General features: G+C 39.8%; 1 protein-coding gene across 1 annotated transcript in view; it reads right to left on the bottom strand.

The window, feature by feature from the left end:
- CEP152 (centrosomal protein 152) overlaps positions 1-27543 on the bottom strand; it is a 105773-nt gene that overhangs the window by 11515 nt on the left and 66715 nt on the right. Inside the window, exons 18-22 of the mRNA XM_066276884.1 lie at positions 20827-21108; positions 15434-15565; positions 9063-9713; positions 2846-2984; positions 480-647 (exon numbers count right to left, since the gene is read on the bottom strand). Coding sequence (XP_066132981.1) covers positions 480-647; positions 2846-2984; positions 9063-9713; positions 15434-15565; positions 20827-21108 — 1372 coding nt within the window. The remainder of the gene's footprint in view (positions 1-479; positions 648-2845; positions 2985-9062; positions 9714-15433; positions 15566-20826; positions 21109-27543) is intronic.

The following is a 27543-nucleotide window of genomic DNA, read 5'->3' as shown; positions in this document are numbered from 1 at the left end:
GTCAAGACTTCCTTAACTCTAATAGGAGGAAGAGTTAACATCTTTTCTTCCATTTACACAAACATACTGCCAATAGCAATGCTGCAATTCTCTAATAATCTGTTTTTAGTTCTCTTCACTTGAGAACAAGCTCCTTGAAGGAAAAGAAGAGACTTGCACATCCCCATCAGAACTGGGATTTTGTCTGATGTATTTACTGCAGCATGCCCAGTGCCTAGAACACTGCTTGACGCATACTGGGCACTCAATAGCTATTCCCGCAGAAAAGGAAGAAAGGGATGTATGTGATCTTTTCATCAGAGCTCCAACCTTCCTCTTTTGAGTTCAGTAAACATTTGGTTGGTAAAAATAAGGTCCAAATTAAGTTTACGTTAATCCCCAGAGAATCAGCACCTACATTAACTAAAATGTCATGTTTGAACATTTCAACAAGGATCAAAAGGATTTATACTGGCAGCCGTGCTACCTTGAATGCTAACCTCCGATTTTTTCCACTACAGCTTTGTGCTTCCTTTCTAAGTGCTGAAGGTGCCTACAGCATTTCTCCAGTTTTCTTTTAAGATCTTGACACTCCTGCTTTGCGTTTTCATTTTCCTGGAAGCAGTGTCCACAGCATGAATCTTTCCTTTCAAGGATCTTTTTCTTATCTGCAAAAATTAAATGGTAGCAAACCTTTATATCAATTTAAGATTAAGAAAAGAGGGAAGGAAGAAAGGAAGGAAGGAAGGAAGGAAGGAAGGAAGGAAGGAAGGAAGGAAGGAAGGAAGGAGGGAGGGAGGGAGGGAGGGAGGGAGGGAGGGAGGGAGGGAGGGAGGGAACCAGATGACATAACTAAAGGCTACACTGTAACTGGAAAAAGTATGATGCTTCCTAGAGAGACATGGGTTTAAATCCTGTCTCCATTATTTACTGGCTGTGTGAGTCTCTAAGACTTACTGCTTTAATATGTAAATTTGAATAAAACCATCTAAGAAAAATAATGCTCAGGCTTTATTGAATACCCCACTAAAAGAATCCTGGGATCTTCAAGAAATGGCTGGCCTCAGTACTGAGACAGGGTATATTTGAGATGAGGATAGAGTATTTTGCTATGGCAGAAAGTAAGAAATTATTAAAAAATACAGGCATGTCATAAGGACCTAGGAATGAGTTTGAAGAGGCTTCCCTAGCTGAATCTCAGACAGTATGAACACCAATCAAGTATAGTAATGAATTACATTTTTTAAAATAGAAATTCATGCACCATACCAATAATCTTACCAATAATGGGATGGATGGATAGATTGATGGATGGATGGATGCATGCATGCATGGATAGGTAGGCAAGTTGGGAGGTAGATAGGTAGATAAATGGACAGGCAGACAAACAAACAAATAGATAAATAAATAATAAATACACAGACAAACTGGAGGGGAGGATTCTTTTTTTTTTTTTTTTTCCTTTTTTTGTATTTTTCTGAAGCTGGAAACGGGGAGAGACAGTCAGACAGACTCCCGCATGCCCCCGACTGGGATCCACCCGGCACGCCCACCAGGGGCTACGCTCTGCCCACCAGGGGGCGATGTTCTACCCCTCCGGGGCATCGCTTTGTTGCGACCAGAGCCACTCTAGCGCCTGGGGCAGAGGCCAAGGAGCCATCCCCAGTGCCCGGGCCATCTTTGCTCCAATGGAGCCTTGGCTGCGGGAGGGGAAGAGAGAGACAGAGAGGAAGGAGAGGGGGAGGGGTGGAGAAGCAGATGGGCGCTTCTCCTGTGTGCCCTGGCCGGGAATCGAACCCAGGACTTCTGCACGCCAGGCCAACGCTCCACCACTGAGCCAACCGGCCAGGGCCTGGAGGGGAGGATTCTTGATTATAACAACATGCCAAGTACCAAATGTTAAAAGTGGAGGGAGGTCTGAAGTTGGGAAAAATATAATTTTTCAACTACCATAATAAAGACTGGATCAGGTTAGTATCATCAGTGATTGCTAAATATAAGGAGAAGAATATTTTCATGATCTTAAAAGTGCCTCCCCACAGACTGCTTATTAGTTGCAAGGGGGGGAACACAGCAAAGACACTGGACAGCACCTTAACCAGGCACTCAAGTGACCCTCACCAGTGAAGGACATCGTGCACACCCAGATGTGCTAACACCACCTGTGCAGTGCTCCAGCCAAGAAAACACAACCTGAACCTAATCACGAAGAAACATCAGACAAACCCCAAATCAGGAAAATTCAGGTAAAAGCCTTTGGGGAGGGGATGTGGGACAGAGTGAAGAATGTCTCTCAAAAATGTCAATGCCATAAAAGGCAAAGGGAGGCTGTGGAAATAATCTAGTATTCTAGATGAAAGAAGACTAAAGAGACATGCTGTAAGTGTGGTGCCTGACTCCAGCCAGAGTCCTGTACTAGAGGGAAAAAAGTGCTATAAAAGACATTACTGGGGCATCGACAAATTTAGAATGCAAATATTAGGTTGATACAGTATTTTCATCTAGTGTTAAATTTACTGTACTAAGTTTATACAAGAAAAATTAATTTTTTAAAAAACTACACACTAGAGGGGGAAGGAAAGCATTCATTTGTTATTCCACTCAGTCGTGCATTTTTTGGTTGTTTCCCATGTGTGTCCTGACCAGGGATCGAACCTGCAACCTTGTTGTTTTGGGATGACGCTCTTAACCAACTGAGCTATCTGGCCAGGGCCTCAACCCTGTCTTCTAAAAGCAAAATGAAATGTAGGGGGAGGATACACATTGAGTAGGAGTAATGTTGCACAACTCCATTTATCTCCGGAGCCACCCTCTAGAACTATGGTTACAGATGTTACAAAGATCAGTAGGAATCAAATCCCATTACCAGCTTCTGCTGTTTCTTGCAAGGCCAAGGTCTGAGCATGGTGTCCAGAAGTGGGTGCAGGAAAGACGACCAGGACTCCAGGGTCTCCTCTGCCAGTGACACCCATGGCGGGATCCTTAGAGACGTTGGCCATATTTCTCTGAAATACATTATTTTCATAGTTAATGCCCAGTAAAAATCTGCACACAATTCTCTAACAGGCTAATATTAAAAATACAAACAACAACAAAAAACACCCAACCCACTGGCTGGAAGAAATCTTGCCTAATCTATCACCAATATTTTTCTTATGGTTAATGTGAATACTGTCATTACTACAAACTCGTCTATTATAGACGTATTTTCCAAATCAGAACATTATCTGGTAGAGGTCTGGTGGCTATGAGACAGATAAGAGAAATATATGACTTTAAGATATTTTACTAATTCATGGGACAGACAAGGTGAAATCAAAATTGTTCTTGAAAATCCAGAACATTTTCACTGCAGCAAAAATCAAATTTCATTAGAAACTTCACTACCATTCTTTTGCCTTACATGAATTGATATTAACAACAGTTAACCCTCTATGGATCCATGTAACTTTCAAGTCACATACTAATAATATATTGATATTGTATTAATTTAATTTTTACCACAAGGTGGTATACACATCTTGTTATATAATGTCTTCTTAGTAACCAATAACATTCTTGGTAGCAGTTATCAACTCTAATCTTAGATATCAAAGTAAATAGTTTTGCAAGTTGTCTGCAGATAGAAGCATAGGAACCATCTTGTGCAATTGCATTATTTTTTCTTCTATCGGTGTTTGGTGAACAAGAAAAAGCCTACACAATAGCTCTTGGTTTGTATATCAATAAGCTTTCATTTGTTTGCGTTTCAACAATAATTTTGTTTTGATTATTTTCATATGATATAGCTTTGTGACTTTCAAGTTATAATGAGCCATGACAGGATTCGGTGTATTTGTGATAACACTTGTGTTTTCTTTGCTTTTTAGTTTCATATATCAGAGGCCTAAAATATGAATATAAGAGCATATAAAAGTAAAAGAGCAGTGGGAATAAAAAGCATTAGTGGTAAATAGATCTGAAGATTCTTATTAGAATCTGACTCAACTTCTATAGATAAACAATTAGAAGGGAAGAAGAAAAGGAGACCAAATGCAACACTTCCCATGGGGGACATGAGAAAAGATGAAATAGTACATTGGCCAATTTTTTCGGATAAGAGGGGATGCGGTGAAAAGCTGGGATGCAAAGGGGTTCCAAAAATAAAATGTTTGAAATGCAACATATATCTATGCTTAATGCCAAGCAAAACCTGTTTTATGGAATTCCATGCTCAAGCTTTCATACACACAAGTGCAAACGCTGTAAGCTATTGTTACTCCAGTCAGTTACAAAACATATTTGTTATAATAAAATCATTGAAACTGCTGAATTCATTGTTAATTTGTATTTATAGGCTGATATTTGTTGATTTTGCATTAAATGTTCTTGTAGTCATGAGAAAAGTTCGGCCCATAGAGGGTTAAAAAAAAGTTTTTTAAAAACCTTATTATTATTATCTTAAGTGAGAGGAGGGAAGATAGAGACAGTCTCCCACATGAGCCCTAACCAGGATCCACCCATCAACCCAGTCCTCGAATCAACCGAGCAATCCTCAGCACCTGAGGCCAACACTCAGACCAATCAATGCCTGTGAGAAAGGGAGAGAGAGAGAAAGGAGAGAGGGAGGGGAAGAGAAGCAGATGGTCACTTCACACAAGTGCCCTGACCAGCGATCAAACCCCAGACGTCTGCACACTGGGCCAATGCTCTATCCACTGAACCAACCAGCCAGGACCTGTTTGTTTGTTTTTTTAACTTACATAGTATGCCATACATTTCTGAATATTTTATATACGCTGCCATTTTGAAAGGAAGGCCAGTTAAATCCTAATGTTAAACAGAGAAACTGAGGCTCACCTAAGTAAAACACTGTGTACAAGGCCATTTCTTTACTAACAGGTACTGCACACTTTCTGCATTGTAGTACCTGTTACAGGCAATACAGCTACTAAGCCAATTAATGGCGAGACATGCTTTTAAAGTAATATATTCAGATGTTGGACCATTGCTAAATCCCAAAGAATGATCTTTTTTTTTTTTTTGTATTTTTCTGAAGCTGGAAACGGGGGAGACAGTCAGACAGATCCCCGCATGCGCCCGACCGGGATCCACCAGACACGCCCACCAGGGGCGACGCTCTGCCCACCAGGGGCGACGCTCTGCCCACCAGGGGGTGATGCTCTGCCCCTCCCGGGCGTCGCTCTGTTGTGACCAGAGCCACTCTAGCACCTGGGGCAGAGGCTGAGGAGCCATCCCCAGCGCCTGGGCCATCTTTGCTCCAATGGAGCCTCGGCTGCGGGAGGGAAGAGAGAGACAGAGAGGAAGGAGAGGGGGAGGGGTGGAGAAGCAGATGGGCGCTTCTCCTGTGTGCCCTAGCCGGGAATCGAACCCGGGACTTCTGCACACCAGGCCAATGCTCTACCACTGAGCCAACCGGCCAGGGCCCCAAAGAATGATATTGAAAGGGATGTCTTGCTTAGTTACTTAGAACACATTATATAAGCTTATTTCTAGAAGCCTTGATTTTGATTAGGAGAAACTCACTTAACTGACTCAGGAAACCTACCTATAGTACCCAAGAAAAGCCGAGATGAGCAGATAAAGAGAAAAGGCAAATTCTGAGCATTAAAGAGGACATAGATGGGGCTGAGGCCAAAAGGAGTAATAAAAGTGGAGCCCAGAGGCAGTCAGTGTCTCCAGTTTCTACTCAAAACTGGAGGAAAGCTAAGATAAAAAAGGTGGGAAGCAGCACCCTGTTTGTCTTAGCTTTGACTTGATTTTGGTGTTATGAAAAATCAGAATGCACAGATTTAAGTTTGTTTAAAAATTTTTACTCCAATTGATATTTCTTTCTTCTTTTACCCACGAGGGACTGTTATATTAATATATTTTGATCAGGCTTTCATTTCCTTGGACACTTGATTTTGAATTCATTTCATCTTTTCCATTTTAAAATATATTTGGTCATCTAAGTTGTTTTAACAAGACTTGTTTTATATATACACTGATCAGTTTTCCTGTTTTAATTTTCATGAACAGTTCCAAAAGCTATAAATTTAATAAATCATCAATCATACCTCTTCACATGTATGGCACATATATTGCAAATTTATAATCCCTACTTTACCTCACGGTTCTGAAATGAGTTAGCTTGAAAACAGCAAAAGTATTACTCTATGACAAACGCCAGATTAGGCATTTCAAAGCCACCCTTTTCTCAGGAATGGAATCTGATCCCACCCAACTAAAGTAGGAAAAGTCTAAGTTCTTAGCCACATTACGTGATCCCGTCTCCATAGACATGTAAACCACATTAAGTCATACAAATGATCTTATACTGTTTGCACAATGACAGGCCCTATAAAAAGACCCCTGGTTTGATTACAGATTAATGGCAGGAAAAAGGTGTTACATTTTCTTGATTTTCATAGCAGAGATTGCCTTTTCAGGAAAGCAAACTTGAAAGCATATATAATATGATTTTTCCATCACTTCTCATCATTAAAACCTTCTATACGTAATTGTTATTTTAATTATCTATTTCCTAGTGCTTCCAATAGAAGAAAAATGGCATGTTAAATATTGTAGGACATCAAGGTAAAAGTTTCCAATAGCAAACAGAAACAGGTACCCAGACACAGAGCCTGGGATGAGGTTATCAATCCATGGTGGCAGGGAAAACAATGGCAGAAAATGAAAAACTTCATGGGCGGCTTTGTAAAATGAGGAGAGAATAAGTCTGATGCTTGACATCTGGAATACCAATACTTAAAGTGCAGGCAGTACACAACAGCAAGTCAGCTAAAGAACAAGAAGGAATAATCAAGCATGTAAGAAGAAAAGAAGGAGAGATGAAGTCAAGAAGGAGAAACTTCATGGCCACCAATGTCCAATGTATGGAAATGACTGTTCTGGTTGATTAAATTATCCTTCTCCTCACCCTGTACAGAAACCTCTGCACTGTATTAGCTAAATTTCATTGTCTCCTGCTGAAACAGGCTGAACCTGGCTCACTCAGTCTCAAGAAAGAATCAAAACCACAATGAGATACCCCTTTCATGACCCCTAGGATGGCTACAATCAAAAAGACAGAAAACAGAAATAGGAGCCTCATTCCTGTCCTGAGAACATTGCACTCTGGTGCCACAACAGGCGACCTTCTTCTCTTGGTCGTGATATTCCTCAAGGACAGAACGGTGCTATATTGCTATGGTGCTCATGGCAGTTGGCGCACGAGTGGTAGTGTTATCCTGTTTTCACCATGTGGATTGGAGATCGAGAAACCCAGGAGGAGGAGAAAGAGCTAAAAACTTAGAGAAAAAGAGAAAGAAATGAAGACTTGTAGAGTGACGCAGAGATGAGGAACGCAGATAGTGTCTTAAGCCCTCTTTCTTATCTATTGTTGAGGTCTATATTATTGTATCTTTATAATAAATGGTGGCTTTTTTGTTTACATTAAAAAAATTATCTATTTCCACCAAAATTCTCAACAAAGTATTTTAAGCAGTATTCATGGGACATGGTCTCATCTAATTATTCTTAAATTGAAAGCAACAACTAAGTAGTAACATCTTTGAGAAATCAAGAATTAAAAATATCAACTGGAGTGAAACTGGATGGGGTGGACTCCCACAGCTCTAAAATTCTGGGATGCAGGAAGCTCAAGCTGCATCATGCGTATCCTACCAAAAGCCAAGCAATAAGACAAAACCCACGGGATATGTACTTTCTTTTTTCGATGACCAATGATACTATATGACTGTCCGAGGGAGTAAATTACTGGTAGTTATCCCCCTGTAAGGGACTAGACCTCAGATTTTTCCCCAAGTTTATAATTCCTCCCAAGAGGTATTAATAGCAAATGCTCAGTCCTTGCCTTGAAAAATCTTTAATCATGCCCTCTTACTGAAAACTGCCTCATATCTCAACTCTTCTTTCAGACAAACCTTATACTATCGGGAGTTGTTTTTTTTTTTCCTTCCTCTAATTCTAGATGTTGAAATTGGTTGATCAAAATGCCTAGAATATCATTCTGGATTTTTCATACATATCTAATTTCTTTAATCATATGGGAGCAAGACTTTTACTTTTTCAACTGTTCTACACAAACTAAGTGGTGTCAGAAAGTACATATACAACTAGAAGAATACAACTAATTCATTAGACACGCACATAAATGGTACACCAAACACTTGGGATTCGGAGATCTGTGTGAGCAGCCATACCTTTATTTGCTTGTTTCTTCATCAGCATTCTTTATTTTGGTTGGCTTTTGTTTTTGTGGGGTTTTTTTGCCTACATGAAATGTAAATTACTAGAGGGCAAGAAATAAGTTTCTAAACTCTTTAGAAGCTCTTAAGAAACTCTTGTTTAATATGATGCATATTTCTTGTAGTAGTAGTGGCCAAAAAAACAAAATAAGAATGAGAGGTATTCAGTTCCTGAAATCTCAGGCCTTTACAGAGAATAACTTTTTTTTTTTTTCTTAAAAAAAAAAGATGGCTAGGGGCTAGAAGCTCTGCCTCACATTTATGGCACTATGAAGAAGTAATAATTTTTTGGCAAAAAAAAAAAAAAGGCAGTTCTTGAGATTTGCTACAAAAAGCTTTTTAACCACAAATCTTACATCCATTAGCCTGACCAGGCAGTAGTGCAGTGGATAGAGTGTTGATCTGGGATACTGAGGACCCAGGTACAAAACCCCAAGGTCACCGGCTTGAGTGCAGGGTCACTGGCTTGAGAGTGGGATCATAGACATGACCCCATGGTTGCTGGCTTGGGTCCAGAGGTCACTAGATTGAAGCCCAGGATCGCTGACTTGAAGCCCAAGGTCGCTGGCTTGATTGAGCAAGGGGTCACTGGCTCAGCTGGAGATATGAGAAGCAATCCATAAACAACTAAGGAGCTGCAACTACAAGTTGATGCTTATCATCTATCTCCTTTCCTACCTGTCACTGTCTCTGGCTCTCTCTCTCTCTGTGGCTTAAAAAAAAAAAAAGTCTTACATTATTAAACTGCAAAATGAAAGGAAAAAAAAAACCACGCAACTTCTACAATCATCCCTGATATTTAAAAGCTCTTTTCACTTCTCAGGAACATACCTTTTCCAGTTTGGGGTTGGCGTTTTCTGTAAGTAGGGAGAGTATGTCTTGAAGTGCTTTCTGAATGCAGGCCTTTAGTTTTTCAAAATATCGCACAGACACCCATTTTGAAGAACAAGCCGATACAAGTTCTGAAAGGTGCTTACTCTCTGAACGACTGACACGCTCCCTTTGGGTGTCCTCTAAGAGAAATTCCAGGACAGTTAGAATGTCTTCCTCATACTGACAGATTTCCATCTGCATCCGTCTGGCTTCCTGCACGGCCCACTCTCTGCGACTCTGGTCCAGACATGTCTGTAACTCCATCTCCTTCTGCAGGAGCAGTTCAGTTTTCTGTTTCACAAAGTCTTCTTTAGCTGCTGCAAGCACCTCATTAATTTTATTTCGATGCTCATCGAGAAACTGCCGGTAATCTTGCTCATTTTGCTCTTGAATTCTACGAATTTCTTCCTGCTTTTCTTTGTTCCATTCACTCTGGGCCTTGGCCAGCTCAGCCCTGACCACCACAGGGACCTCCTCATCCTTCAATTCTAGCTCCCTCTGGAGAGCATGAATCTTCTCCTCCAGCTCCTTGGCAGGGAGGACATTTGTCTTCGTATCTTCAAGCTCATGTTTCCATTTCTCTTTAGCTTCAGAGACAGCAAACAATATCTAAAGGACATAAAATGTACATTAAATGTGTTAGATTTTCCCATTAATAAAAAAAATTATACTAAAATCACTCTCTGGGTTTACTTCTGAACTTAATAAGACATTTAAATTCAAAATTAAGGAGAAGCAGGGAATTTAGATAAGATATTATTCCTAAAATATTCTTACATTAAACTTAAGGATCTTTTTCTTCATTTTAGATCACCTAACATTTTCTCATATGTTATTTAAGAACCAAAATACCAGTTTCTTGATGAAGAACTAGAAGTTTAAACTGACCAAAAACAGGTATATGTAATTATAGTCTATGATTACTCAAAACTACAATAATTTTAGAAAAATTATCCATTTTTTATACAGATGCAGTCTCATATTTTATCTAAGCCCCCAAAACCAATTAGGTCTCTTTTATGGGAAGCAAAAGTAAAAGAGATTTTACTACTATTTAGGAATATAACACATACCTACATAGTTACTTGCTGACACACATAATTGTGTTCCAGTGCAATTTTAGTGGTTAGAAAAGTTCATAAATAACAATAGCAAACTGTGAAAAGGTCTTTTTTCCTCCTTAATCTAATTGTCTTTTTTTTTCTTTAACAGAATAGAAATAGTAGGCCATAAAAAAAATATGAGTATGTAAGCAAAAAGTAATGGGGAATCACAACACCTGGGCTCTCGTCCCATCCTGTACAGTGTGGTGCTTATCGGAGGAGGATCTGGAGACAAACTGCTGTGGGATCCCAGGAACAACAGCTTTGGGACATCAGGCCCCATTCCTTAACTTCTTTGAACCTCAGTTTCCTCATCAATTAAATGGGGATAATTACCATGCCCACCTCACAGAGTTATTTTAGGATTGCATGACAAGGAAGTAATCCATTTAAAGCACTGAGCCCGAGTGTGGCAATAATGTTATGTAGTTATTATTACTTTTGGCTTCTTGGCCTTAGAAAATTCAATCTTTTTAGCATTTAGTTTCTTCATCTATATAATGAGCAAACTGAATAATGACCTTGAGTCCCCTTTATTTCTAATATTTCCTAACTGAATCCAAAGAAGTCATTAGAATACAACATCGTTGGCCCTGGCTGGTTGGCTCAATGCTAGAGCGTCGGCCTGGCATGTGGAAGTCCGGGTTTGATTCCCGGCCAGGGGACACAGGAGACGCGCCCATCTGCTTCTCCACCCTTCCCCCTCTCCTTTCTCTCTCTCTCTCTCTTCCCCTCCCACAGCCAAGGCTCCATTGGAGCAAAGTTGGCCCAGGTGCTGAGGATGGCTCCATGGCCTCCGCCTCAAGCGCTGGAATGGCTCTGGTTGCAACAGAGCGACGCCTCAAGATGGGCAGAGCATCGCCCCCTGGTGGGCTTGCCTGGTGGATCTCAGTCATGTACATGAGAGAGTCTGTCTCTCTGCCTCCTCACTTCTCACTTCAGAAAAATACCAAAAAAACCCCACAAAAAACCAACAGCGTTGAAAGAAGAATTAGGCATCTCCTAAAGGTTGGTCTAGTGCTATTAAAACTATATATATGTTCTGGGCCCTGGCCGGTTGGCTCAGCGGTAGAGCGTCAGCCTAGCATGCGGAGGACCCGGGTTCGATTCCCGGCCAGGGCACACAGGAGAAGCGCCCATTTGCTTCTCCACCCCTCCGCCGCGCTTTCCTCTCTGTCTCTCTCTTCCCCTCCCGCAGCCAAGGCTCCACTGGAGCAAAGATGGCCCGGGCGCTGGGGATGGCTCTGTGGCCTCTGCCTCAGGCGCTGGAGTGGCTCTGGTCGCAACATGGCGACGCCCAGGATGGGCAGAGCATCGCCCCCTGGTGGGCAGAGCGTCGCCCCTGGTGGGCGTGCCGGGTGGATCCCGGTCGGGCGCATGCGGGAGTCTGTCTGACTGTCTCTCCCTGTTTCCAGCTTCAGAAAAATGAAAAAACAAACAAACAAACAAAAAAAACTATATATATGTTCTGAATGTTGAGATAGGATATCTTCTTACTAAATTTTCTATTATATGATTATAGCAAACACAGGCTCTGGCTAGGTGGCTCAGGGAATAAAGTATTGTCTAGGCACACTGAAGTCACTGGTTTGATCCCTGGTCAGGGCACATACAAGAAACAACCAATGAATGTACAACTAAATGGAACAACTAAGTAGAACAATGATTCGATGCCTCTCTTTCTCTCTCTATCAATGGAAAAATTAATTATAGCAAACATCACCTATAAAACTTATAAATACATGTTATAAGCCTTTATTTACTAGTATGTCCTCCTAAATAGTTGCACATAATAAAAAATTTTTGTATCGCACTTTAAGTTTCTAAAAGAATCCACTAAGATGAGCTTTACAGAGGAATGTACAGTAAAATTCTTTTGCTAACAGCAGAATAATTCAGCAGTGTATGAAGCATGTTTAAAGAATGCTTTAGAGAAAACAGGTCATGTTGCGATGGATGCCTGAAAATCACTCCCAGATGATGGGTGGAGGTGGTGGGTCCCACAGAATTTGGATAGTTTCCTCGATCTCACGAAAAGTACATACCCTTTCACATGAAAAATTTTTTTAATTTCTTTTTTTAATTATTTTTATTTTATTTTATTTATTCATTTCTTAGAGAGGAAAGAGAGAGGGAGAGAGAGAGAGAGAGAGAGAGAGGGAGAGAGAGAGGAGAGAGACAGAGAGAGAGAAGGGAGAGGAGCTGGAAGCATCAACTCCCATATGTGCCTTGACCAGGCAAGCCCAGGGTTTCGAGCCGGCGACCTCAGCATTTCTAGGTCGACACTTTATCCACTGCACCACCACAGGTAAGGCTCACATGAAATTTTATAAGGAGAATCTCACTGCATTAACTGATTCAGTGGTTCCCAACTTTGCTTCACACTGGCTTCACCTGAGCAGCTTTTAAAAATCTTGATGCCCAGGCCACACCCCGTACCAGTTAAAACATAAAGTCTGAAAATGGGAACCACAAGAGTATTTTTTAAAGATCCTTCGGTTTTTCCAATATGCAGCAAAGTTTAGGAACCGCCAATCCAACCTGACTACTTCTGGACTCTGGAAGTTGGATTTAAATTTCTACAGACTTGATGATCACTCTAATCTTGCAAGAGCTTTCCAGCCAATGCTATGAAACTGGACCTTGCTGACGTCCTGGTTTCAGGGTAAATGCCCAACATGTACAAATGTTTCATGGCTGGAAAATTATCTAGAACAGTATGACTCCCACTCAAATGTAGTCCAAAGACCAGCTGTGTCACGTCACCTGGGAGCCTGTTACAAACGCAGATTCTCAGGACTTGCTCCACACCCATCCAATCAGAATTTCCAGGAGTAAAGCCCAGGAATCTGCTTTAACAAACCTTCCAGGTGATTCTCGTGCCTGCTCAAGTTTGAGAGGAATACTTTGTCCTCTCGTTTCTATACAGTATTTCTGCATTTACATACATCCAGGCCTTCTTAAGGAATCATCACTTGCCTAGTTTTTATATTTCACCCAACTTTATTCTTCTTACTGACATCTCTGAGACACACAGGCATATCATCATATTATTTCCTCTTTCTCCCTCCTAAATTTCCTTTTGAACTATTTCAACATACTAAAAAGTATTTAATAAACACTCAGGAAATGGCATATAACTTAAAATACATCAAAATAGATTTTTATTTATGTTGAATAAGATTATGACTACATGTGAATCATTTATATTGTCCGTTATGCATATTATTTTCCAAAATGGTTATGACATTGGGGAAGAAGTGTATGCTTGATACTGCAATCCGTTATGTTTTGTGTATTAAAATTAAGATAGCATTTGTACAGATAGTACAAAATGGTATCTTAAGTTTGATTTAGTCTGCATGTCTCCAATCTGGTAGGTATGAATGGTTTTCTATTGTTTTTTTTCCTGTTTGGAATTCTCATGAAGATTATTTGTTCATATCTTTGGCATACTTATTCACAGATGCTTGTTTTTCTGATCATATATTAGCATTAATGTTTCTTATATTAGATTCATTTATTTTCCTTGTTTTTATCATCCTCTTTTATTTTTTATTACAAAAAATGTTTTAAATGTTTGCATATATTTTTATCCTATTGCTTTATCTTTGCCACTGTGTCTGTTGCCTCAAAATTCATTATGATACAGATCTGAAATGTCTTAGTTTTTAAAAATAATTCTTTAATCAACCTAGATTTTACTGTGATGCAGGGTGTGGGTAAACTTTATTTTTCTAAAGTGTTACCTAGCTATCATAACAATATGTTATAATATTATTTGTCTTTTTGTTGTTTTGAAATAATCTAGTGAGTCTTTATTCATAGTTAAGATTAACTGAAGTCTGTATTTTACTGAGTGAAAAAGAATTATTTTTCTTCTTTTCCAAGTGAGAGTAGGGGAGATACAGAGACAGACTTCCACACACATGCACCCTGACCAGGATCCACCCAGCCATCCCCATCTGGGGCCATGCTTGCAACCAAGCTATTTTTAGCACCTGAGGCAGACGCTCCACAGAGCCATCCTCAATGCCCAGGTTGATGTGCTCAAACCAATTGAGCCATGGCTGCAGTAGGAGAAAAGAGAGAGAGAGAGAGAGAGAGAGAAAGAGAGAGAGTGAGAATGGGGAAAGGGAGAGGTGGCGAAGCAGATGGTTGCTTTTTCTGTGTGTCCTGACTGGGAATCGAACCTGCAACATCCACAGGCCGGGCCAAAGCTCTACCACTGAGCTAAGCAGCCAAAGCCAAAACAATTTTTTATATTTGTGACTTTACACTGTCTGAATTGTTGCTTTTCAGTATATTCTGTGTAGAGCTTGACTAGTACTTCTTTCCTAGAACATTTAAAAAAATCTTTAGTCCTTTTATTTTTCAAGTAAACTTTAGAATCTTTGTGTCAAATTTCAAAATTATGTTCAGTTTAATGGCATTTTGATTAGAATTTACATTAGCAAATTAAGTTAGGAGAATACAAATGATTATAATCAAAGAACATGACATCTCTGGAAAGGAGCATTGGATTGGCTGTTCACCAAGGATAATATGTTATAACAGTGGTCCCCAACCTTTTTGGGCCACAGACTGGTTTAACGTCAGAAAATACTTTCACGGACCGGCCTTTAGGGTGGGACGGATAAATCACGTGACTGAGACAAGCATCAAGAGTGAGTCTTAGACGAATGTAATAGAGGGAATCTGGTCATTTTTAAAAAATAAAACATCGTTCAAACTTAAATATAAATAAAACGGAAATAATGTAAGTTATTTATTCTTTCTCTGCGGACCGGTACCAAATGGCCCATGGACCGGTACCGATCTGCGGCCCGGGGGTTAGGGACCACTGTGTTATAAGACTACTAATAGTACAAAAAACCATCTTTGAGCATGTGAAAGGATACTGTATAGCTAATACACAGATAAAAACACTTGTCCTCAATTTCTCCTAAAGATTTGGCAAGACAGAATGAAATTTAGTTTCACAGTTCAAGTTATTGTTCTGCTTATGTGAATTTCAAGATCCTAAAATACATTCTCTCTCCCTGAAAAACTTGATGACAAAGAGAATAGGTACCACTAGCCAGCTTCTGAACTAACTAACATTTAACATGCATTGTCATATTTAATCCTTCAACAGCTCTGTGAGTCAGCACCACGCCCAGGACTGCCAGGAAAGAAGAGGGCAGGAGAGAGGCCTCCTGAAGCTTCTTCCAGGAGCGTTCTTACCCGTTTGGCCACAGAGACTTCTTGTTGTTCTTCCCACTTCTTCTGTTCTGCTCTTACATGGGCTTTATACTCTGCAAGCTCAGGCAGCTCCTCCAGCCATCGATGACGAGCATTTTGCACGGCTATTTCCACCTGTGGGGCATTGCAAGACAAAGAGGTAAAGGAAGGAATAAAATCCCAAAAGGATCCCATTTGCAAATAGCAATGAGGATGTCATGTGCATTTTACATGGCATTGTACTACACCACAATTATAACTGACTTCAAATACCTCACCCTATCCCAAACAATAAATTCTAATCCTTCTATTCTAACTTTCCTATACTGTCCCATACAAATGCCACAGTGGGAAGAGAAAATGTATGAATGACTGATGGTCAGTACTATTTTAGAAAGTGTTACACAGAGTACCAACTGCCATTTCCCTATTTATCTTGAAAAAAAGGAGAAGGCATGCAGGAGGGCTGCTTGGTGACAGCTGCTGTCCAAGTCAGTGCACTGCCACCTCCTCAGTCCTGACACCCTCTCTCTCTCTCCCTCTCTCTCTCTCTCTCACACACACACACACACACACACTAACTCACACACACGCATACAAGCAGGCAAGCACCAATATAGTTTAGAGCCTTACAGCAAACTTTCCTACTGTCAAGAATGAGTCTGTGACTAAAGAATAAGAGTAATATATCAATATCAATGCAGGCAAAAATTGAAGATGTGAAGAATTATAAGGGTAATCTGCTTGTAAATCTGGTAGAAGTTTCATAAGATCATTTAGTAAATAAGCATTCCTTATTCTCTTGCTTTGAATACACAGAGATACACACATACAAATATTCCTACATACACAAAAAGTACAATTGTTGTAAGAGACTGGAAGTCTCACTAAAATGTTAAATACATTTACAGGTAAATTCCAAAGAGTTAAAAATATGGGGAAAAGATAAAACCTCTATAGAAATTTATATTCCTTAAAAAGTTATTATAAACAATTTCCTTCCTACTATACTATGCTATTTGTTTTTCTTCATAAGATCTATAATTTTGTGAATACCAAAGCTGAATCCTTAAACACGTCTCTTTGTTTACAGAACATTTTCTCACTCTGTTCAAGTCTTACAGGAAACATTTCAGAAAATTGTTTTTTAATTGATTGAAGAAGATACCCTTGATACCAATACATATATTTTTTTGCCTGTCTTTCCAGACTTTAAGGATGCCATGTAAAATCATGGAGAACAATTTAACAAATTAAACAAAATTTCAAGTATTTAGCAGAAGCTGAATATATTTTTTAAATGTTACTTTAGGTTACCATAACTTAATAAGTAATAGCTCTAAATAATAAGTACACAAATAATATTATATTACATACAGTTCCAGAAACCAATAAGGACTAGAAATCTTATCAGATGGTCTGTGATGTCAAAACTATGTTCAAAATGCTACTCAGACTTTCAGGCATTACCCATCTTGTCACCCTGTTCTCTCATGTGGAGATAATACAGTACTCCAGGCAATGTGCTAGATGCTAGTGTCACTGCTTTGCCAGCCAGTGGAACGTGTGCTACAGTAGTAGTCTCGTTTAAAAAAAGTGTTTTATAGTTTTGTTTCCTCTTTTTTTTTTTCTTTTTTGAGAGAGCGCGAGAGAGACAGGAAGGGAAAGGGTGAAAAGCATCAACTTGCAGTTGCTTTTACCTCAGTTGTGCTTGATTGCCTCTTGTCCCTGCCTGGACTGGGGCAAGCCAGTGTCCCCTTGCTCAAGAAAGTGACCTTGGGCTTTTCGTGCCATTCACTTTGGGGCTCAAGCTGGTGAGCTTTGGGATCATGTGGACGATTCCCCCACTCAAGCCAGGGACCCTGTGCTGATGAGCCTCCGCTCAGAGCCAGCGACCTCAGGGTTTCAAACCGGTGACCTCAGCGTTCTGGGTCAACGCTTTATCCACTGCACAACCACCAGTCAGGCTAAAAATGTCTTATGTAAAGGTAACCTAAGACCAAAAAATTTGAGAAATACCGTAATTGATAATATAAACAAAGAACTCACCTTCATTCTGTTAACACAGATCTATACTTTTCTCAGCATGACATTTCTTGGAAAATAAGTGACAAGTTAAAAGTGAGCTGGCTTTTTGAGTGTGTCCAAGGGGAGGCGACACTGCTTTGTGACCAAAAATGGGATTTATAGAACAAATCCCATGTAAGAGCCATGCTTGCAGATTCAACACAACGCAAATATGGTCAAATGCACTGATCATAAAAATCAGGGGCTATTTCAAAATGAATACTCAAGCACTTTCAGTTTTTTGTATAGTGCATTTTCACCAATGAAATAAAAGTTGGTTTTGCATCTCATTTGCATAATCAAACAACTTCCTTTGACTTGTTCACTTTTCTGATATTCTTGTTTAATAAAACAGAATCAAATGCTTCTCTAATTGCTTCATATTCATTTTGAAATATCCCATTATTTTTGTGAGCAGTGTACCTTATTTGCTTTAAGCTTGTTTATTCCTTACTACTTTAGTGGAATATATTCTATACAGTTGGACATGAAAGAGTCAAAATTGAAACATGTTTAATTCAGCTGTAAACCCACCATCTTTAACCTCAGGAATCAAGCTCAGAGTGGCCTCAGAGAATCATACATTTCGTTTTTTCTTTGTTTATTTTTTTTCTTTAGAAAATTAATTTTAACAGGGTGACAATGATCAATAAGTGTACATAGATTTCAGGCAAACATCACTCCACCATTTGAATAGTCAATTATGTTGTATATCCATCACATAAATGACCCTATGACATCATTTCTTATGACTGAGTAGTATTCCCTTGTATATATGTACCACAATTTCTTTATCCAATCCTCCATCGAGGGACACTTGGTTGTTTCCATGTCTTGCCCACTGTGAATAATGCTGCTATGAACATGGGGCTGCATGTGTCTTTACATACCCATGTTTTCAAGTTTAGGGAGTAGATACCCAGTAGAGGGATTGCTGGGTCAGATGGTAGTTCTATTCTTAATTTTTTGAGAAACCACCATACTTTCTTCCATACTGGATGTACTAATTTGCATTCCCACCAGCAGTGAATGAGGGTTCCTTCTTCTCCACAGCCGCTCCAACTCTTCTTATTACCTGTCTTGTTGATAATAGCTAATCTAACAGGTGTGAGGTGGTATCTCATTGTAGTTTTGATTTGCATTTCTCGAATAGCTAGTGAGGATGAGCATTTTTTTCATATATCTGTTGGCCATTTGTATGTCTTCTTGGGAGTAGTGGCTGTTCATATCCTCTCCCCATTTTTTTTTTGCTTGTTTTTTGCTGAGCTGTGTGAGTTCTTTGTATATTTTGGATATTAACCCCTTTTCAGAGCTGTTTGCAAATATCATCTTCCATTTGGTTGGCTATTTGTTTTGTTGTCAGTTTCTTTTGCTGAACAGAAGCCTTTTAGTTTGATATAGTCACATTCATTTATTTTTGCCTTTGAATCCTACTTGATCATGATGTATTATTTTTTAATATGTTGTATTTGATTTGCTATCATTTTGTATAGGATTTTTGCATCTGTATTCATTAGATATTGGTCTGTAGTTTTCTTTTGTGTGTTGTCCTTGCCAGGTTTTGGTATCAGTGCTATGTTGGCCTCACAAAATATGGTAGGGAGTATTGCTTCTTATTCTATTTTTTGGAAGACTTTGAGAAGGATAGAAACCAACATAGCATGAATGTTGGTTTCTATCCTATGAATGTTTGGTAGAATTCACTAGTGTAGCTGTCTGGCCCCTGACTCTTATTTTTGGAGAGGTTTTTTCTTTTACAGAGACAGAGAGAGTGTTAGATAGGGACAGACATACAGGAACAGAGAAAGATGAGAAGCATCAATCATCAGTTTTTCATTAGGACACCTTAGTTGTTGACTGATTTCTCATATGTGCCTTGACCATGGGCCTTCAGCAGACCGAGTAACCCCTTGCTCCAGCCAGTGACCTTGGGTCAAGCTGGTGAGCTTTTCACTCAAGCCAGATGAGCCCATGCTCAAGCTGGCAACCTCGGGGTCTCAAACCTGGGTCTTCCGCATCCCAGTCCGACACTCTATCCACTGCACCACCGCCTGGTCAGGCTGGAGAGGTTTTTTATAGTTATTTCTATTTCCTCCCTGCTTATGGGTCTATTTAAGCTTTCAACTTCTTCGTAACTCAGTCTAGGAAGATTGTATAGTTTTAGGAATTTATCCATTTCTTCTAGATTGTTGAATTTGGTGCCATATAATTTTTCATAGTATTCTACAATAATCCTTTGTATATCTATGATGTCTGTGGTAATTTCTCCTCTTTCATTTCAGATTTTGTTTATATGAGCCCTTTCTCATTTTCTTTAGTGAGTCTAGCCAGGGTCTATCAATTTTATTGATTTTTTTCAAAAACCAGCACTTTTTTGTATTAATTTTTTCCCTAGATCCTTAAGACATGATGTTAAGCTATTTATTTGGGATCTTTCTTGTTTCTTGATGCAAGCCTGTAATGATATAAATTTCCTCCTATTACTGCTTTCCCTGCATCCTAGAAATTTTGATATGTCATACTGTCATCTCTGTTAGTCTGTATATATCTTTAGATCTCTGCTTTTATTTCTTCTTCGATCCAGTCATTTTTAGAAGTATGTTGTTTAATTTCCACATTTTTGCGGGTTTCTTTACTTCTTTCTAATTTTAAAGCCTGATCTTCATCAAAGAACATGCTTGGTATAATCTCAATTTTCTTGAATTACTTGATGTTAGTTTTGTGACCCAACATATAATCTATTCTTGAGAATGTTTCATGTATACTGGAGAAAAATAAATAGTTTGAAGTCCTGGGATGAAATGCCCTGTAAATGTCTATTATGTCCATTTGGTCTAGTATGTCGCTTAAGGCCAATATTTCTTTATTAATTTTCTGTTTGGATGACTAATCTAGGGCTGTCAATGGTGTATTGAGATCTCCAAGTATAAATATGTTTTTGTCTGTTTCTATTTTTAGACACTAGTAGCTGTCTTATATATTTTGGTGCTCCTTGATTCAGTGCGACTATATTAAGAAGTGTTATGTCTTCTTAATACAATGTCCCCTTTATCATTATAAAATGACCATCTTTGTCTTTGGTTACCTTTGTTGTCTTGAAGTCAACATTGTCAAAGCATACATTTTGTAAACTGAAAGAATATGTAGAAACATTAAGGGGCAACAGTTTCATAAAAGAAACATAATGAAGAAAGTTTTAGGAACCACATAAAAGTTCTCTATCCTGGAATGCAGAGTATAAAGTTATGAACAATTTTAATGGTAGCATTTTATAGGCTTTTGTTAACAGACAGGCAGTTCAAGTAATTTTACTAAAACAAACCTATTACCTGTTTGGCGATGTTTTCACAATATTTGAGTTCCAGTTCAACCTCAAGTTTCTTCAAGTCCCCCTTCATTGCTATTTCTTTTTCCTGCTCTGAATCTTGCAGGATCTTTCGCTTCTGTTCTTCGATCATGACTGCCATCTCTTTCTGGGAAGTAACATCAATGATAGTTACTTGCTCAGTTTGGCTGCAGCAGTCCGAGGTCTTCTTTTTCATTGCCTTTATAGTTTGATCCAGCTTAGACTGCCACTCCTTTTCAAGCTGTTGGGCAAGTTCTCCTTTCATCTGTTTTCAAAAGAAAAATCATGAGAAAAATTTTCAAATAATTATTAGTAAAAACTGGAATAGCTAGCCAAGAAAGCAACCACAGCTGAATTTGAAAACCATCTAGACATTGTTGTAAAAATGACATGAGGTTTAGTCAGTCAGTGGAAATATATTCTCAAGTAAATTCTGAAAATCATTCTTTAACCTTATGTATGGGACCCAATCACATGGGAGATTTAAATATGCTATGTAAGGTCAGGCTACCTTACTCTCAAGATTCAACCTGAGTTCTGGCCACTGATTCAGTGGTAGAGTGTGGGCCTGGCACATAGACATTCTGGGATTAATTCCTGGTCAGGGTACACAGGAGAAACAACCATCTGCTTCCCCACCTCTCACCCTCTCCCTTCTCTCTATCTCTCTTTCCCTCCTGCAGCCATGGCTCAGTTGGAGCAAGTTGGCCCCCAGTGCTGAGGATGGCTCCATGGCCTTGCCTCAGGCATTAAAATGACTTAAGTGCCAAGCAACAGGGCAATGGTCCCAGATGGGCAGAGCATCATCCGGTAGGAGGCTTTCCAGGTGGATCCTGGCTGGGGCACATGCAGGAATCTGTCTCTCTCTTCCTCCCCACTTCTCACTTAAGGATAAAAGAAAAGAAAAAGATGCAACCTGCTAGGGGCTTTGGCATAGCCAATACAAACATGGCATGATAGGAAGAAAGAAAGAAAGAGAGGTAGGGAGAGAAGAAAAAAGGAGATGTGAGGAGAGGAGGGGAGGAAATGGGGGGGAACTTTTGCTACTAATACGTTTTTCCATCAACACAAGGCTTTCCCAGAACACACACTCAGTATGACTAACTAATGAACCTAATTTTACTCATGAGAATACACTAAAATCTTTTTCTTTTTTTTCTTTTTTTTTTTGCTTTGAGGAGGTTTTTGTTTTTTGTTTAATTTTTCTGAAGCTGGAAATGGGGAGACAGTCAGACAGACTCCCACATGCACCCGACCGGGATCCACCAGGCACGCCCACCAGGGGGCGACGCTCTGTCCACCGGGGGCGATGCTCTGCCCATCCGGGGCGTCGCTCTGTTGCGACCAGAGCCACTCTAGCACCTGAGGCAGAGGCCATAGAGCCATCCCCAGCGCCCGGGCCATCTTTGCTACAATGGAGCCTCGGCTGCGGGAGGAGAAGAGAGAGACAGAGAGGAAGGAGAGGGGGAGGGGTGGAGAAGCAGATGGGTGCTTCTCCTGTGTGCCCTGGCCAGGAATCGAACCCGGGACTTCTGCACGCCAGGCCGATGCTAAAATCTTGTTTGTTATAATATTAAATTTTACTGAGTAGACTGGACATTCAAGAGGGGGGCGTTCTTCCATCTTACGATTTCCATGTTCAGCAAAGCAGTGAAATGGATCCAAACACAATCAGTCTTAGGCAAAACTGTGAAATAGTGAAATCTGCTTTTCCCTTTCCTGTTTCTCACCCTCCTCGGGTCCAGGGTTCTCAATCTACTTCCTTGGCTACCAGACCCTGGCTGTACTTTATCTCTTGAAGTGGCTGTCTTGTGTAGCAGTTTATACTCTCCTGACATACAATAGCATCAGCTGTCTATCTCACTCTTCCCCCATAAATAACTGGTTAGCAAATCCAACTAAAAAGCAATTTGCAACAATGTAAAAATAATTTGTATATCCAGATTTTTTTTTTAATTTTCCATTGATATGAGAAAGAAAGAAATAGAGCGCGAAAGGAAGGAGAGAGAGAGAAGCATCACCTTGTTGTTCCACTCAGTTGTGCTCTCATTGGTTGCTTCTCATATATCCCTGTCTGAGGATTGATTCCACGACCCAGCCATGCCAGGATGATGCTCTATACCCATATATTCCAGAATATATATTTTTGTATTAAAAAGTGACTAGTAGAAAGAATTTCAGGCACCAGCACCACAGCACAAGATTAATGAAACTCTTTGGGGAGGTGATAGGCAATGAAGAATAGGGAGGCCAAAACACAGGATATCTTCAGGTGTCCCCAACCCCAATTAATAGCAATCTTGTGGCTAGGAGAATCTAATTTAAATAAGCTTGAAAATGTATCTCACTTCCAACTCAGTTTTTAAGATCATTATTTGGTTCTTAATGTTCTAGGAAACTGTTAGCATTCCTTAACCTCATTGCTACTTAGGTAACAGAAGTAATGTTTTGTGTTTCTGAATATACCCAGGCCTTACTTCTTTCTTCTAATCCATAATGTGGGTTGTTTATTTGTTAATTATAGATTTATCTAAACTTATCAGAATCATTTCACAATGAGAAATTAGGTCATGGTTTCATTTTAAAGCATCAAAAAGTATCCTTAAAAAACCATTATATCTTGAATTGGGTTTAAGAAGCAAGGTGGGGGGTAAATTTTAAAAAAATAAAATTGGTGTAAGTTACTAATAGACCAATTCTGAGAAGTATAATGAGTGATTATGCACTCAGCTATGAAATGTTATACTCTTGTTCAGGAAGAACTCTCTCTCAATAGTTAATACCACATTTTTCAACATGGTGACTGGAATGAAATTTTAACCCACACTTCCTTCTGTTCTTTATCCTCAGTGTGCTTTGGCTAACATCACTTCATTTTTTTAGTATTTTCATATCTTTTTTATTTAGCATCAAAAGAGACCAAAATTCTCTTTTAGTGTTACTGCTTGTTTTGGAGTAATAGTGTCAATTTTTTTCTATTGAATGTATTGGGCTGACACTGGTAAACAAAAATATACAGGTTTCAGGTGCACAATTCTGTAACACATCATCTGCACACTGTACTGTGTTTTCACCACCCCAAGTCAAGTCTCCCTCCAGTACCACTTATCCCCCTACACCTTCCTCCACCTCCTCCTGGCAATCATCACAATGTTGTCTACGTACATAAGGTTTTTTCTTTTCCTCTTTTTTGCTCAAACCCTCGACCCACATCACCCTGCCCACCCCACCGCCCAATGGCTGTCAGTTTGCTCTCTGAGTCTGTCTCTATTTTGCTTGTTAGTTCATTTGTTCATTAGATTCTGCATAAGTGACATGATGTGGTACTTGTCTTTCTCTGATTGGCTTATTTCACTTAGCATAATACTCTCCAGGTCCATCAATGCTGTAGCAAATGGTAAAAGAGTTCCTTCAGTTTTACAGCTGAGTAGTATTCCATTGTGTAAACATACCACTGCTTTTTTATCCACTCATCTACTGACGGACCCTTGGGCTGCTTCCAAATCTTGGCTATTGTAAATAACTCTGCAATAACATAGGGGTGCACATGTTCTTTTGAATTAGTAACATCACTTCATTTTCAACCTGCTGTTCAATGTCGGTTTCCTGTTCTTTTAGCCACTTGCTTTTTTCTATCATAAAGGTATCTTGGTACTTTTCTTCAAGTTCCACCTGCAGTTTGCTTATATATATATTCTTCTCTTTCCTCCAATAGCTGTCTCTTTAAACAAAATTCAAGTAAATACTGCTGTACAATACTAATATTCTTGAAGTCAAATTTATAAAATAATGGTTATATACATGTAATAGAGAGCAGCATCAGCAGGGACAAATGATCTTCCCAAATGCTACATCAGTTGGTTGAACAACTTGATTATAAAGACCTGCAAATATCTCAAATATTGGATAAAATATTTACAATAGCTCTATTAAAAGGGAAAAAAATTAATATAATACATTCCCAGAAGTCAAAATAGTCTTTTCAAAAAAATGAAACTGGCCTGACCGGACGGTGGTGCAGTGGATAAAGCATTGAACTGGGATGTGGAGGACCCAGATTCGAGACCCCGAGGTCACCTGTTTGAGCGCGGGCTCATCTGGTTTGAGCAAAAGCTCACCAGCTTGGACCCAAGGTCGCTGGCTCGAGCAAGGGGTTACTTGGTCTGCTGAAGGCCCGCGGTCAAGACACATATGAGAAAGCAATCAATGAACAACTAAGGTGTCACAACGAAAAACTGATGATTGATGCTTCTCATCTCTCTTTGTTCCTGTCTGTCCCTGTCTGTCCCTCTCTCTGTCTCTGTAAAAAAAAAAGTGAAACTGACATTTATATTTACACCTCACCCATCAGGGGATTCACTAGATATCATAGCTCAGTAAAAATTTACATTTCTCAAAGTTCTATATTTTGAGATAAGCCAACAATTATTGCTCCATACTAAAAGGTATGCATCCCGTGATAAATCCAAACTGCATTTTTTTTCTTTGTCAAAGACTAATTTCTTTTTTAATCAAAACTAGCTACAGCATTATCTACAATGAACTGTCAAGTGTCAGTTTTTGAACTATTCATAAATCATTCTGTATTTATTCTAGGAACCCAGTTCATCTGACAACTGGAATCCTTTGCATTATCTCTGAGAGTTATCTTGAAGATTTTAAGACACAGTGTTCTGGAGGTACCACTAAGATACCATGAGAAGTCACACACCGAAGCCCACAAACCACAGCGCCAGAGAAGTACACATCCTGTACCTACTGCCAGGCAGCAGCTCAGCGTGTGCTCTACATCTCCTCCGGTATACTTCTCTCTCCCTCTCTTTTTAAAATTTTCCATTGATTTGGGGTGGCGGGGGAGAGAGAGAGAGAGAGAAACATCAACTTGTTTTTCCACTTAGTTGTGATTCATTGGTTGCTTCTTGTGTGTGTCCTGACCTGGGATCAAAGCTGTGACGTTGGTTTGCTGGGACAACATTATCCACTGACCCGCCAGGCCAGGGCTCTTCCGGTATCATTTCTGACTCATGACGACCTGGTTTTCTGGGTGCTTTCTGGATTTTTTCTGTCTTAACTGCCATCTGATCCCTCAGCACCATTGGCAAGTGCCAAGATGAGACCTCTATGCTTGTTCAGTGCTGTAGGATTTTGGGAAATCTCTGGTAATTGAAGGACCCATTTCTTCACAATCAAGTCCTAGGCACTGCAGTTGTACAGACTGTAAGACAGACTCAACCACATGGTTGACAAAGTTGTCCAGATTCACTTCATATATCACTGTTATTATCCTCAAATTTTCTTCTCTGTGAATGTTTATCCCTTAGGAATTGTTTCCATCTATATCTGCACGTCCTTTTGACCCACAGCAGAAAGCGGTTACCAATTTTCTCTGTGTTCATATGTTAGTGGGTATATCAATTTGGCTACATAATAAAGTAGATGAAATTTAGTGATTTAAAACAATAAACCTCTATTACTTCTCATTCTGTGGCTCAGCCGTGGTGTGGTTCTGGTCTAAGCCAATTAAGCTGATCTCTGCAAGTAACTGGGGCAACACGGTCTAGGATGGCCTCACTCACATGTCTGGTGGTCAGTGTGATGTCTGCAAGGACTTGATCACACATGGCAGCAGCCAACAGGTTATCCCAGATCATTCACACGGTGGTGCTCACAGGACTGCTGAGAGCATCGAGCTTCCAAAAGCCCCAATGCATCATTGCTTCCGAAGCCTCTTTTTTCAAAATAATTGCTGATCCCATTGGCCAAGTAAGCCATGTGGCCAACATCAAATTCAAGAATGAGAAACAGACTGTACTCTTTATTGAGAAGAGCCACAAAGTCACATCGCAAGGGGCATGCATTCAGGGATAGAAAGAAGGTCTGGCCATTTCTGTAATTCATCACAATGAGGAAAACTTTGCTTCCATCTTTTTACAAAGAAAAGATAAACTTATTGAGTATAGGAACCTGCCATCTGAATAGAGTACAGAAATATCCAACTCAAAAAGTTTTACTATTAAAGGGAAAGAAATATTTGGATAGTTTTAAAACATTTAAACTTGTCAGCATGCCTTGAACAACCAAAAAAAAAAAACCCCTCTGACTTGTAAGGGCTGACTTAACGTGCATTATAACTAAATATATGAGCCTTAATGTGTACAGAAATGGCATTATGAATGGGAATATTGAACATCTTTGCCTTATCTGTAAGTCTGAAGGGTTCTGTGTTTTTAACTTTTTTCCCTTTCCCTGAACAAGCCAGGTTAAATGTGATGACATTTCTGTGTTAATAAACACTTTAGGCCCTGGCTGGTTGGCTCAGCAGTAGAGCATCAGCCTGGCATGTGGAAGTCCCAGGTTTGATTCCCGGTCAGGGCACATAGGAGAAGCAACCATCTGCTTCTCCACCCCTCCTCACCCCTGCCCCTCCTGCAGACATGACTCCATTGGTTCAAGCACAGCAGCCCCAGGCACTGAGGATGGCTCAGGAGCCTCAGCATCAAATAGCTCAGTTGCGAGCATGGCCTCAGATGGGCAGAGCATCGGCCCCAGACAGGGGTTGCTGGGTGGATCCCAGTAGAGGTGCATGCAGGAGTCTATCGCCCCTCCTCTCACTTGGAAAAAGGAAAAAAAAACATAACAAACTAGACTTGAGCTCCTACTTAACTCCCAGCTGGACTCACCAATTGTTTCAGAAAAGAGA

The sequence above is a fragment of the Saccopteryx bilineata genome, chromosome 4 (assembly GCF_036850765.1).
Source record: "Saccopteryx bilineata isolate mSacBil1 chromosome 4, mSacBil1_pri_phased_curated, whole genome shotgun sequence".
NCBI classification, from domain to species: Eukaryota; Metazoa; Chordata; class Mammalia; order Chiroptera; family Emballonuridae; genus Saccopteryx; species Saccopteryx bilineata.
Note: the sequence above shows the minus strand (reverse complement) of the source record. Positions and strands in the feature narration are given on the sequence as shown.